Below are 13,300 nucleotides of genomic sequence, written 5' to 3'. Positions count from 1 at the left end.
TCAATTGTTTTTCTGTAGTCCATTTTGGAAATGTACATTGTAGCACTTTTCCATTTAGATAAATACCTCTTAATATTTTATTCAGCAAGGAAGCATTAAATTGATCAAAAGTGACAGTAAAGATTTTTTACATTCTGAAAGATTTCGAAGACTTTTTTTTTTTACTTTCAATTCATCAAAAATGTACTGAAAGTACTGAAATATGAATTCATCATTGATAATAATAAGAAATGCTTCTTGAGCAGTAAATCTGCATATTTAAATTATTTCTGAAGGATCATGTGACTGAAGACTGGAGTAATGATGCTGAAAATTCAGGTTTTAATATTTGACTGTATTTTTGATCAAATAAATGTAGCTTTGGTGAGCATAAGAGACTTCTTTTGAAAAAGCTTAGCTAAAATCTTAGCAACTGCAAGCACTTGAATGGAATTATGAAGAAAAAAAGTAATATAATCATGCAAGAAAAATCTAAAAAGCTATTTGAAAAGATCCACAGAAATGAAAGAATAGAGGTTTTGAATGACATTAGGTGAGTGAATAATCATTAAATATCATTATGGATGAACTGTTGTTTTAATTAGAAGGATATGAGTGGGTTCAGACTACCCTACAGATTCCTATAAGCAATGCTCTTCTAGTCTACGAACACAAACTACAGCCTCACCCGAATCTCAGAGGTCCAGTGATCTTAAATGAAAACAAAAGTGTCTCCTGAAAGGGCAAAAACATTATTTACAGTGCCTCATAGATGACAAAACAAAAATCTGGATTTTTAATGATGACAAATGATTCTCAAAAACCCTCTGCGTAGATTGTATTTGTACACCAGCTGTCTTGTGTCAGAAAGGGTCTAAATTAAGACTCATATCGCTTGTTTACGGTGACATTATGCTAAAGTGTGGCATGGTGGGAGGGTTTCTTTGACGGAGTAATGTTACAACAGTATAGGTACTTGACAAACAGGCAAAAAGCTCCCACTGGGATTGTGGGAGGAGAGACAAATGCTCAAGCAAGAGGAGTGCCCCCTACTTTCTCACAGCTTGGGCCAAAAGATTCACAAATACCCATGACACTTTAAGCTCTAGTTTAATACTTATTGAGACCCAGCAAACATGAAGAAAATTCATGAGAGTGATTCTAGTATCCTACATCATACTTTCTATTGCATAAAAAGTTACACTATTTGTTATGACAGGGAAATTTCAGTCATGAGAAATAATTTAAACCATTTTCCGGAGCAATGCATAGAAATGAGACCACAGGCCTGGAATGAGATGAACTGCATTGGTTTGTAAATGAAAGGTCATTCTTATCATCCTTCATTTAATGGATTTGCAGGAATAATAGTTCAACGTAAAAGAAATAGCATTTTTGAGGCCCATAGGAACATTTTCTCCTTTTTATATAGCTTTTTCAAGAGACTTAATGGAGTTCTCAGCTTTTATGTTTCAACTTTTTATTTTAAATTCCTTTAAAATTTAGACAAAAGAGAAAATTATTTATGTACAGTAACAGAAATGATCTCAAAGGAAGTCGGGTAAAATTCCGACTTTTTTTCTCAGGAGAAGCCCGAGAGGCAGAAGACTTAAGCAAACGTCTCCATTTGGTCTCCATTTAATCTCACTGCTGTCTAAGAGAAACACTTTAGATGTTAAAAGGAGCTCTTTTGTGGTTTTTCTTTCCTGTGGGGGGTGGTATTGTGTGTTAAACACTTCATTTAAAATGTTAAATAACATCAACAAACCTACTGACAAAAGAAAACGTGAAGTATGAATAATATGGGCAGTCAAGTGAATCCCTGTTTATTTACGAGTGAAATGGGAAAGTCATTGAGACAGATGTAAGACTTGATTGGATCCTTTAGCTAGTGAACTGGGAATAGTGGGAATTTTATACCAAAATTTAGACAGGGGGTTGGGGGGAAGGGCAGATGAATATGAGGGATTTGTTTTGCAGTAAAAACGGAAAGTCGTTTCAGAGACATAGCAAGTTATTAGGTTTTGATTAAAGATTATGAAGATAAACGATACATGAAGATTTTTTATTTGCAATAACATGCACTGATGAATCATGGACGATGACGTTCATAATAATAACAGTTTAAGAAAGTAATCAGGGCCAATTTTGATTCCAGATAACATCAGAAAAACTATTTTAAGAAAATCATTGACCTTGTTGGGGTGAATCACCTGTGAGTCAGACACTTCTGAAGGCTTTTCGGTCAGGCTGCTGCTCTCGGCTGGGACCAAGTCATTGTATTTGATGCTGACATCTTCATCAGAATAGTGCAGACTGCCTGGACTGGGTCGTGGTGGAGATCTAGAAGAAGAACACACAGAGAAAACTTTACTATTCACTCATAATCAACATATGCAGTTTTGTGATTAGTTAGAAAATCATCTCAGATGTTAAAGAATGTTAGTTCACCCAATTTTTTTTTATTATTTTTTTTTTATCAAATTAGGGCTCTCATGATACCAAATTTTCATTATGTGTGTACATTAGTGTGGTACTTACCAAAATATCAATAGAATTCAAAAAATATATACATATTGTATGACAAGGCCAAATTTCTGACACTTCCTGCCATTGGCTAATACCCCCATGTCTAACAACCAATGTTTTTTACTGAATCATCCCATTTAATCTCCTCCAACATGATTTTGTGTGGCAGTGGTAGCTACAAATTGAATTGTCACCTTCTTCTTTGCTCCATTTTATGAGGGATGGCAACCATGGTGAAATACCACCACATTCTATACTGGAGAGTGAACTAGATATACCGCTGCAGGGTTATTTACAATATTATCATATGTGTAGTACTAACATGATATCAGTACTTAATTTTTTTATATATCATAGTTAATACCGTCAGTACCAGTTGCAACACTCCAAAGTCAAGTAATTTGTCCTGTTCTTCACACAAAATAGCTGCATGTTTTCAAAAGACTTAGAATTTAACACACAAATATGGACCACGTTTGGTGCTTTTCTTTGATAGACAGTAAAAAAATAAATTAAAAAAAAATCAGTTTAGTGTGGACTACACTATGCAGGTGTTTAAAAGACATCACAAGGAACTCATAATGACCAAATGATGCAGCATCCTCATGGATCAATTCTCAAAGCTGATTTTGATTGGATGAATACACTCATTCTGTGCAGTCCAGGAGACACAATGGATGATAAGCCTTCTGAAGGGAAAGGGACAGCGAATCATCCCCCAATTTCAGGGGCTACAGGGGGTTGGACTGTACTTCTTTGAACCAGTTCACTTGTTTGTTAAAAAAGGAAAGCAGAAGGGTCGCCGTATGGCAGGATGGGTTTACTAGATTTGCCATAATAAGGTCTGATATGCTCAAAGCCAAGGTCACTGGAGACATTAGCTTTTGAACTGAGGTTGCTAAGCTGCCCTGCTTCAGTACTTTACTTCAGTTGGCTTATAAATCAAGCTGAAATAACACACACAGGGAAGAGGCTTTAAAGAACAATGCGGGGAGCTAATGAGTAAAGGAATATCTAATATGCAAGAGAGTTCATAAAAAACATGACCGACAGAATCAATGGCGAAAACGTAGGATGCTTTGTTCAACCTCAAATGAACAAGAGGACCATGCGCAGGCTGTATACTAATGGAAATCCGTGGTGGTGGAGGGGTTGTCCCGAGAAAAATTGGGGCCCTGGGAATAAAGCAAGAGAACCAGGGGGAGGGGAGGGTTATGACATTGTATCTGTTTAAAATTCAGAGGAGGCTGAGGATTGAGGAAGGTTGAAGCAGAGAGGCGGCGCCACGTTAAACAGCCCCCAACACCCCTCAGCACCCAAAGAGGGGCTTCAATTATTCACGAGCACTGAAGTCTTCCATTCTTCTTATCCAGCCTCATCTCTCGCCTCTATCTCTTCCATCTCATACCAAACCCTTTCCTTTCCTACCTCCATCAAAGATATCTCTCGTTGCTCCATCTTGATGGGAGCTCATTAGCAGGACTACATCCAAAGTGGAAGTCCTTCACTGCCTAGGCTCTTTGATCCCCACTCTGGGCCTCTGCATCTGGGCAGAGAACCAGCACAACCCCCCCCAGCACATTCCAATATAATGGGCCCAAAGTGGCTTCTCCAATTACCACCAGAGGAAGCTCGAAGCAGACCCATCCCTTCATCCAATCAAGTTAAGTTGTCTGCAAGGTCCTTCAGTTCATTAGAATAATGAGAATGCCATAGAATATTATGGCACACTGTTCATGCAAATATGTCCAAATCCATAAAAAAAGTGTCTGTATTAGTCTTGGAGCATGGTGTAAACTACAGTAGGGTTTGGGGGAGGTCTGACCTCACCAATTAAGACCTGAACTCCTTCAAAGGATGAGATACATGCATTAAAGTGTTTTAACATATTGGACATATTGGAAAATGAGTTTTCAAACATAACTAAGGTTAATGAAAATATGCAAGTCTCCTGGTCACATTTGTTCAATGTGGTAACCATAGCAAAAGTAGTCACTCAAGCCTTTTCCAGTGCAATAATCTGGTTGGTCATTAAATTTCTGTAGCATCACACTGTGTAGTTCCACCCACCAAAAAATGTCATTAATCCAAAATCGTATTGATATGGATTGATATTGATATGATTGATATGGTTTAAAATCAGCTCGTAAGTGTATTTACTTGTCTCAGTGGTTAGCGCATTTGCCGTTGCTAGGAAACACTTATTTTGTTTACTAGGATGAGAGTTGCTGAAATCGCGTTTGGTCTCGTACTGTATCGTGTATCTTGTCAGTGTGTGCACTTGCTTGGCCATTTGTAGTTGATAAACAGGAAAGTGGGTCCAGCTGAATTGAAATGATCATTTGTTAGATTGGTATAATAAAGGTTATTATACCGCGGCAGCGGTCGCGGCAGTCGTCGTGTGAAGCCCTCCTAGTGTGAAGACCAAAGAGTGTAAAGACCATCGACTCTACCGTGCGACTCCACCGGGCAGGGACACCGGCAAGGGATAGTAGTAGCTTTTTATTTAATTTTTTCATTGATATGTTTATTATTGAAATGTTGTTGTTATATGCATGTGTTAATTTTATTTAATTTCTTTATTTTCTTAAATATGTGGGTAGATAGTATTTATAGAGTTGTAACTTTTTAGTTTTAGTTACTTTTTCTTATTTGTAAGTCGCTTTGGACAAAAGCGTCTGCTAAATGACAAAAGTAAAGTAAAGTAAAGTAAGTATTGTATTGCAACTGGTTTGGATAAAATGTTGTGATCCATATCAGACAATATACTGACAAAACCTACATATCGATCACAATAGATATCACAAGAAAAGAAGAACATCAAAGATGTTCGCCTAAATGTGCTAGCAGCAACAAAAGACATTTTGGGTTGGGTTCTTGAAGATCTTTCTCTTAGTCCTTAATCTACTGGGGACACGGTATGTCTATTATAAATATGGTCTGATCTAAGCTCAAGAGAACGTGAAGAAAGATGCTTTGTAGATGCAGCTTACATACATTTTTGAACGTCAATAAGACACAAAGGAGGGGGGTCTGAGTGGTCCAACTTTCACAGTCTGGTGTGTTCTTTCAGCTGACAGATTGTAGTTGGAGATTTGAAAAGAGCGACTGTCATTAAAATTCATGCCAACTCAATCCATTTAAGGGATGGCTGAAGTAGAATTTAAATCAACAGCCGGGCCAAAGCTCTATGTGTGGACAGAATACATTCCTCTCTAGCTCTTTGTTTGCAGCCATTTGGAAATTAAACCCATTGTGCAAACAATGTCCTGAACAGCATACTGACAGTGTTTACCTCAAAGAAAATAATAAAAAAAAACATTATATTAGCAGAGCAAACTATTCCACTAGATACTGATCGAGTCTGTTGTACTCTCTCTGTGAAGTGATACTACTGTATATGTTTCTAATGAGTGGAAATTGTGATTCATGCACACATACTAACCGGGTGTAAATTCCGTTCTTACGACAGAAGGAATTTTTGACCGAGAGTCGACGGTTGTTGAGCTCCAGGGCAGGGAAGCGTCCTTCATCTAGCCGTACCATCTCTCCATGGGAGAGGGGCAGAGATGGGCAATTTGAGTGGGCACCTACAGACAGAGATAAGAGGACAACCTATGAGTATCTATCTATTCATTAATCTATCCATTCAACCAATTATATATTAATCCATATAGAATGGATTGATGCTTATATAAGTACACAGAAATGTACTTCACATTGCTGTTGACATCAAAATATGTTGTGCATCTAACTGTGGTATTTTCATGCAAATTCATCTCTCACTAGGGTTTGGCCTCGTTGTGTACATGACCATGGCAGCGAAGCAAGACAAATCTCACTAGGCCAGGGATTCTCAAATCTGGCCCACTCCTGCAGAGTTTAGCTCTAACACTAATCAAACACACCTGAGCATGCTAATCAGAGTCTTCAAGATCATTAGAAAATCACAGGTAGGTGAATTTGATCAGGGTTGGAGCTAAACTCTGCAGCAGATTGAACCTGCAGGGTAAGATTTGAGGAACACTGCACTAGGTCATTCAGCACGCATCTTCTAAAGTCAAAAGACCTCTGATCTCAAAGAGTCGAACTGAAGTGTGATTCCAGGGAGGCGAGGAGAGCAGTGACCTCCACGCCTAAATGGACAGTGTGAACTCCCACCTTGCAGAACTTCTGGCCTCACTGGAGTTCAGTAAAACAAACCAGCACTAATAGATCAGGACCGAACAGAGTCAGGTGGGTGGGGCGTATCTTGAGAGAAGCCCTTTGTGTTCTACACAAACACTTCCCTTGTGCTATTTGCACATCCACAACCCTGTTTACTGACCCTGGCCCTGGCACAGCACTAAACGCTGACCAAGCTCAGAAACAGCCATGTGAGAATCCCTCCCACACACACACACACACACACACACACACAGATAAGCCCGCAACCTGACCTCCCCAGACCTCCCAGTTGAAAGTTGCAACATGCATGGAGCCCACAGTCCATATTGGACACAAAACTAGAAAGTAGGGCTGGGTGATATGGCCAAAAAAAAAAAAAAGAAAATACGACGATGAAATTTTCCTAATAAGTCGATACTAATAATTATCATGATAAGTTTAAAATTTTTATTTCTTTCAAGTTTAACAGCAGATTTTTGCTCCTAAGTTAAAGCTGTAGAAACCAGACCATTAAGAGTGGCTTTAAACTACTCTTTATGGTCAGAACATGAAGAAACACTTTAGGTTTTTGAACTCTAAACATTTTTCCAGTCATTTTTCCTGAACAACAACAAAAAAAAACCTTAATATAAAAATTTATTTCTAAAGTTCACAAAAACACTGTAATTATATTACTCCTCCATTACTCCTTCAATACATTTAATACGTAAATGTATTAGGAATACATTAAATGACTTCACTTGGACCCATTGTGCGATATGTCTCTTTAATACCGCGTGGTTTATATGCATGTTGCTGCTGATTGGGCTGACATTTTTGACACACCCACCAAACAAGAGAAAACGAATCTCAAACCCCGTTGCACACTGTTTCCAGGAAACATGTCGTTCAACCCGGAAAGCGGAGCAAAACTTTGGGCACCGGTGTGAGCCTGAACGTGCCCCAGGTGTCAGTGAGATAGATCAATCTGATTGGCTGTTCAACTTAGCAAACCAGTGCACAAGAAGAAAATTAAAAATAATAAAAGCATGCAATGACAAAGTCAAGAGGTCTCAATTTTTTTACATCTTCATCTTACCTGTGCATTCCAATATGTGAATATTTTCATAATGACATGGCCATCTAGAAATTGAAGTTTGTATATCTGCAGTCCTAGTTTTGGGTTTACCTTTCTGAATGATTAATACAGACTACTGCCACCTGCTGATATGGAGTGTTATTGACACAGGTGCTGCATATATGTATTAGTTGGTCGTAGTCGGTCTCCTGTGATCAAACTAAACTTTCTGGCCCAGATGCACACTGTGAGGCGAGAACACAATCGACTTTCATCAACGCTAGTTCTTTTATGTTGGTTTGTTGTGGCCTTAAGGGTTTTGTGTGAAACTACTCAAGAATAGTGAGAAAAGACTTGAATTTTGCGTGAGGCAGCAAAATGAGTCAGCAATCATGTTGATAGCAATGACCACAACCAATTGATGCAAACAGATGTTGCTATTGATTCTTTGAGCCTCTCTCAAGTGGAAAATCACTTTTTCCCAGAGCACTATGGCAATACCCACCAGGGAAAATGGAGCTAAATTTGAGTCCATTTCAATTTAGTCACGTACGTCAGCAGAGAAGGACAGGGCAATCAGGGTAATTGAGAGATATTATGGATCTATTTTCAGTGTTTATCAACCCACCTGAGTCTGTTTTCTTGTTGTATTTTTTGCTCTGCCCCCGTATGATGAGGATGAAGATGAGCAGAAGGATGAAAATGAGGCCCACGAGAGCAATAACCACCAGAAACCACCATTCCTCATAAAAGGGGGAGACCTTTTGGGCTGGTAAAAGGGAAAAGAAGCAGAAAAATGGGTTTGCACAACATAACACAAAATCATTTAGGATTTTTCTGGCGTGCAAGTTTTCTGACCTGATATTGAAGGAGAAGGAGCACTTGGAGAACCGTAGCCATAGTCATTCACCGCAATTACACGGAAATCATAGGTGACCCCTTCTCTGAGGGTATCCAGGTTAAGAGTGTAGGATGTCACCTCTTTAGGGATGTCTTTGATTAGAATATCCCACAGTCCTTCATCTGTTGATGGTTAGAATGCCATTATTCCTTTTGTAACAAGCTTAAATGCTGCGTTTCTGAACAACTTCTGCTGTTTTCTTTTTCACTTACCAGATGGTCTTGCTTCGATAACATAGCGTGTGATGGGAGCACGGCCTGGGTCACCGCTGGACCAGTGGAGAGTCAGGGCAGAGCCATAACGAGAGATAAACGGCTCCCCCGGAGGCCCTGGAGCGCCTGTGTCACAAAATATGAAAATAAGGTTCTAGTGGTGCAGAAATTATACACTTCAGCTTTAGATTTATTACAAAATAGTAAATATGGAGCTAAATGCAAGGCAGCAAGACCTTCTCCAGGGCCAGTGGTGATGTTGGCTTCGGTCTCTGGTCCATAGGTAAGGGTTTTAGCACGGATGCGGAAGTTGTAGGTCACACCATCTGCCAGATCCTTTATTTTCATCCACAATGGGGCACTCCCCTTCACATCCACAGTGACAACCTTACTGACACCTGAATTGTGAGGAGAGGAGTCTGTAGAGGAAACACTCAAACTCTAGATACCATGCTAGAGTAAAACACTAACAATGACACATGCAAGCACTCATTATTACACTGCACTGTGTTGATATTATTGAGTTATATTAACACACACTACTGTTCAAAAGTTTGAGGTCAGTAAGATTTTTCAAAAGCAATTTATACTTTTCTTCAATAAATCGATCAAAAGTGTCAGTAAAGAAATGTATAATGTTACAAAGGAATTCTATTTCAAATGAAGTTCTTTTGAACTTTCTGTCTAATGGCTGCTTAAACTTCAGCTTTGCCATCACAGGAATAAATTACATTTTAAAATATATAATAATAGAAATCAAATATTTCACAACATTACAGTTTATTATTATTATTCAAATAAACTGAAAATGTGGTATTCAAAGCCCTGTTGAACATTAAAGACTTCTTTCAAAAACATGAAAAAAAATTAAAATAAAACTGTACTGACCCCAAAACTTTAAACGGAAGTGTATTTTAATTAAAATTCTGGTTATATATTTTTCTACAATCTAAAATTAAGGTTTTAATTAAGGATCTTCCATTGGCTTACACTTATAGAATGTTCAGTATTCAACATGTACGATAATCATAACAATGTTAATATTTGCATTTTGAATTACTATTGGTCTTCTTTCTTACAGCTGTTTGCATACTGACTTGTAATTGGTCTTTGCAAATTTATGCAGTAGTATGCCAATTTTCTGTGTGCATAGAATATCTAATTGACCTACATTGCTAAAATGTTCAGTATGCAACAAAGAATACTAGGTAGGGTACTGTATCCCACAATGCAATGCATGTGACTTGACCTTCCATTTTTAATGTGCTGAATGTGCCGGACGTAATTTTAGCAATTTGTTATATATAATTTGTTATATATTTGATACTTCTGACCATGGCTTATAACAATGCATTTGATCATATCCTTTAAATTTGTACAAAAGCAAAGACAAAAACTAAAACCTAAACTGAAATTACACTTTCAGGCCCGGTTTCACAGACAGATCTTAGACTACGTTAGGATTAGGCCATAATTCAATTAGGACATTTAAGTAATTTTTATAAACATGCTTAGAAAAAAAAAAACATTACTGGTGTGCATCTTGAGACAAAACAAAGGCACTGTTATATTTTAAGATCTCTCAGTGCAAGTTTATTTCAGTTGAAACAGCTCAGACTTACATTTTAGTTTAAGACTAGGCTTAAGCCTTGTCTGTAAAACCGGGGATCAATCTATTATTTTGTTACTTTGCAAGCACAGGTATTGCTTTTAAGGTTTTACAGTCAAATTCACATACGTGTAGGGATGGCTCGATACCATAATTTTTGGGTTCGGTACGATACCAGAATGTAATACCTCGGTATCGATAGTAAATCCATACCATAGGTGACAAATAACCAGCCTCAAAGGATAAGTGAATTTAAAACAATTTTATTAATAATAATAATAAAAACAGATTCATATGTTAATGCCTTTGTATCAAACTGTTACTAAAAACCTACCGGGAACATAGGTTACATTTTTTTGTAGAAAATGTTTGAAGAAAAAAATGGCACTGAAGTTGCGCAATTAATGCAAATGTTGCTTTAGTGTTATTCTAACAAAGTAATATTCAAAATCACGTTATTATTTATCTCTCTCTCAGATTGCTTTCAGATTTCAGACTCAACCAAAGAAGAAGCATTAAATATAAATCTCCCTCTCTCGGCTGCTTCAGCGGTCGGCAGCGTGTCAGAAACATTCCCTTCATATCATTGATACTAAAATTAATATAGCAAAACTCTTGCTCAATTTATATCCAATTAATATTTGATTGTATGAAATGCAAGTGCATATATTACGTGACCAAAACTTCACTGGTTCTAGCGTGTTTCACGTGCACTTTTGCGCTTACTGTATTACATCTGTATGTGCGTTGATCAGTTGTAAATAAAAGTTAAAATTAAATCTGAATTTATGAATGATGCACTCACCTGTCGATCTCTTAATTCTCTGAAAAGATCAGGATGAGCAAGCGACAAGTGCTTAAAAATATTTGATGTGTCCCTGTGGCAACATGATTATAGCAATGCTTGCATACAGGTGTAATAAGGTCAGTTCGTTCACATTTGTCATCTGTTTTTCACTTCTACTGTTCTCTTTATTTATTAATTTCGGGTGCGTTGATAGAGTTTCATCTGTTTGATCCATCGCGTTGTTCTGTTGTCACATTTACCGGTTGCGCAGCAATTTGGGAAGCACTGCCACCTACAGGTGCATTTCGCAACAGCAGCGTATGAAATACCGAATTGAGCAAAATTATGATATCGTACCGTTTGAAATATATACCGGTATTTTTCCAGTACCGGTATACCGCGCATCCCTACATACGTGTGAACACTGCATGAGGTCATGCTCTAGGGGTTAAACTAGCAGAGAGAGCTGGGCCTTTGCCTTTGAGGCGTATCCTCCAGATTCTGAGATACGGCCATTGGTAAACAGCAGCCTAGCACATCCGTTTTCCCCTAAGCCTTGACCACTCTGGAGCCATTGGGACCACAGCAATTCCTCCTCTGATCCCAATGACAGTGGAATCTGGCCAATGCACCACACTTAGCAATTTTTTAGCCATGCCACAGAGGAATGCCATTCATTAAATGCCAAAAGAAGCCTAATCTTGAACACTTTAGAGAGCAAATTTCAGACATTTGTAAGTTTAAAAAAGCATGACAGGCCTAAAAGGGTGAAAATCAGCTGCTGACTAAAAGTTATCTCAATAATTTTCTCAGCCAAAGCTTTTAGTGTGGTGCAGTTTCTCACCATCCACAGGCGTGCAGGGCTCATATACCACACGGTATCCTTCCACGATGCCATTGGGCTGCTTGGGCTCACCCCAGGACATGTTGACCGAAGTGGTGGTGAGTTCACTAAAGTGGATAAAACTGGGAGCGCTTGGAGCTGTGGAGTAAAAGAAGATCTCATTAAACCCTGAACACAATTTCACAAAAGTGCATTTTGATTGAATGATTTCAATAGAGCTAGCCAGGGCTCAAAATGAACAGTTGCCAAATGTGAGTAAAAACTGACCTTGATGAGTAAATAAAACAGTTACCCGCAGTTGGCCGATAACTTTATTAGGAACTGCAACATAATACATGGTATAAATCAAATTGTAAGATCAATAATATGATTTTTGCTGAAGTAAGTGATGTGAGTCTACTAAAATCAAAATGTGTTGTGTGTTCTTTGACAGGTTTTACTACAGAAAAAAAACTTACAGTCCCATTTATCTCAGGCAATAAAAGTATCAGGATTTTATCTTGGGTCTCAAGTTTTTTTTTTTCTCTCACAAACACATTTGGCATTAACAAAGCCATATTAAAATATGTGAAAGGAAACAATAATAGGCCTACACATTTTTTTTTTTTAAAACAGTTGCAGTTTCACACAGAAATTGAGATTAGACTGTATATGATGTATGATACTGCAAGTGTCTAGAGCAGTGTGTCATAAATATTTAAGGGGAAAAAAATGTTTTCTTTATCATACACACTACTGTTTGGGAGCAAGATTTTTCAGTGTTTTAATCCAGGCTCTTCTGCTCAGCAAAGCTGCATTTATCTGATCAAAATACAGTAAAAGCAGAAATATTGTGAAATATTATTACAGTTTTCCATTTAACTGTATTTTGAAATGTAATTTATTTCTGTGATGGTAAAGCTGAATCTTCAACATCAGTACTCCAGTCTTCAGAGTCACATGATCCTTCAGAAATTATACCTAATATGCAGATATGCTGCTCAAGAAACATTTCTCATTATCATCAGTGTTGAAAACAGTTGCAAAACTGTAAAAACAATCATACATTTTTCATCATTACTGTCATTTTAGATCAATTCAGTGCATCAGTTCTGAATATAAGTATTGATTTCCTTAAAAAAAGAAAAAAGACAAACATTTGAGCAGTGTTGTATAATGCTATATTATCTAGATACTGTGCTGGTAAGAATTTGTTTCTCTATATTATATTTTTTA

The 13,300-nt window shown here is 37.6% G+C and overlaps 1 protein-coding gene across 1 annotated transcript in view; it reads right to left on the bottom strand.

The window, feature by feature from the left end:
- Positions 1 to 13,300, bottom strand: part of LOC306845240 (protein sidekick-2-like) — a 112,155-nt gene that overhangs the window by 3,097 nt on the left and 95,758 nt on the right. The window contains exons 37-43 of the mRNA XM_079377927.1: positions 12,086 to 12,223; positions 9,082 to 9,243; positions 8,846 to 8,971; positions 8,591 to 8,755; positions 8,361 to 8,501; positions 5,954 to 6,098; positions 2,193 to 2,322 (exon numbers count right to left, since the gene is read on the bottom strand). Coding sequence (XP_079234053.1) covers positions 2,193 to 2,322; positions 5,954 to 6,098; positions 8,361 to 8,501; positions 8,591 to 8,755; positions 8,846 to 8,971; positions 9,082 to 9,243; positions 12,086 to 12,223 — 1,007 coding nt within the window. The remainder of the gene's footprint in view (positions 1 to 2,192; positions 2,323 to 5,953; positions 6,099 to 8,360; positions 8,502 to 8,590; positions 8,756 to 8,845; positions 8,972 to 9,081; positions 9,244 to 12,085; positions 12,224 to 13,300) is intronic.

This window comes from Barbus barbus, assembly GCF_936440315.1.
Source record: "Barbus barbus genome assembly, chromosome: 3".
NCBI lineage: Eukaryota > Metazoa > Chordata > Actinopteri > Cypriniformes > Cyprinidae > Barbus > Barbus barbus.
Note: the sequence above shows the minus strand (reverse complement) of the source record. Positions and strands in the feature narration are given on the sequence as shown.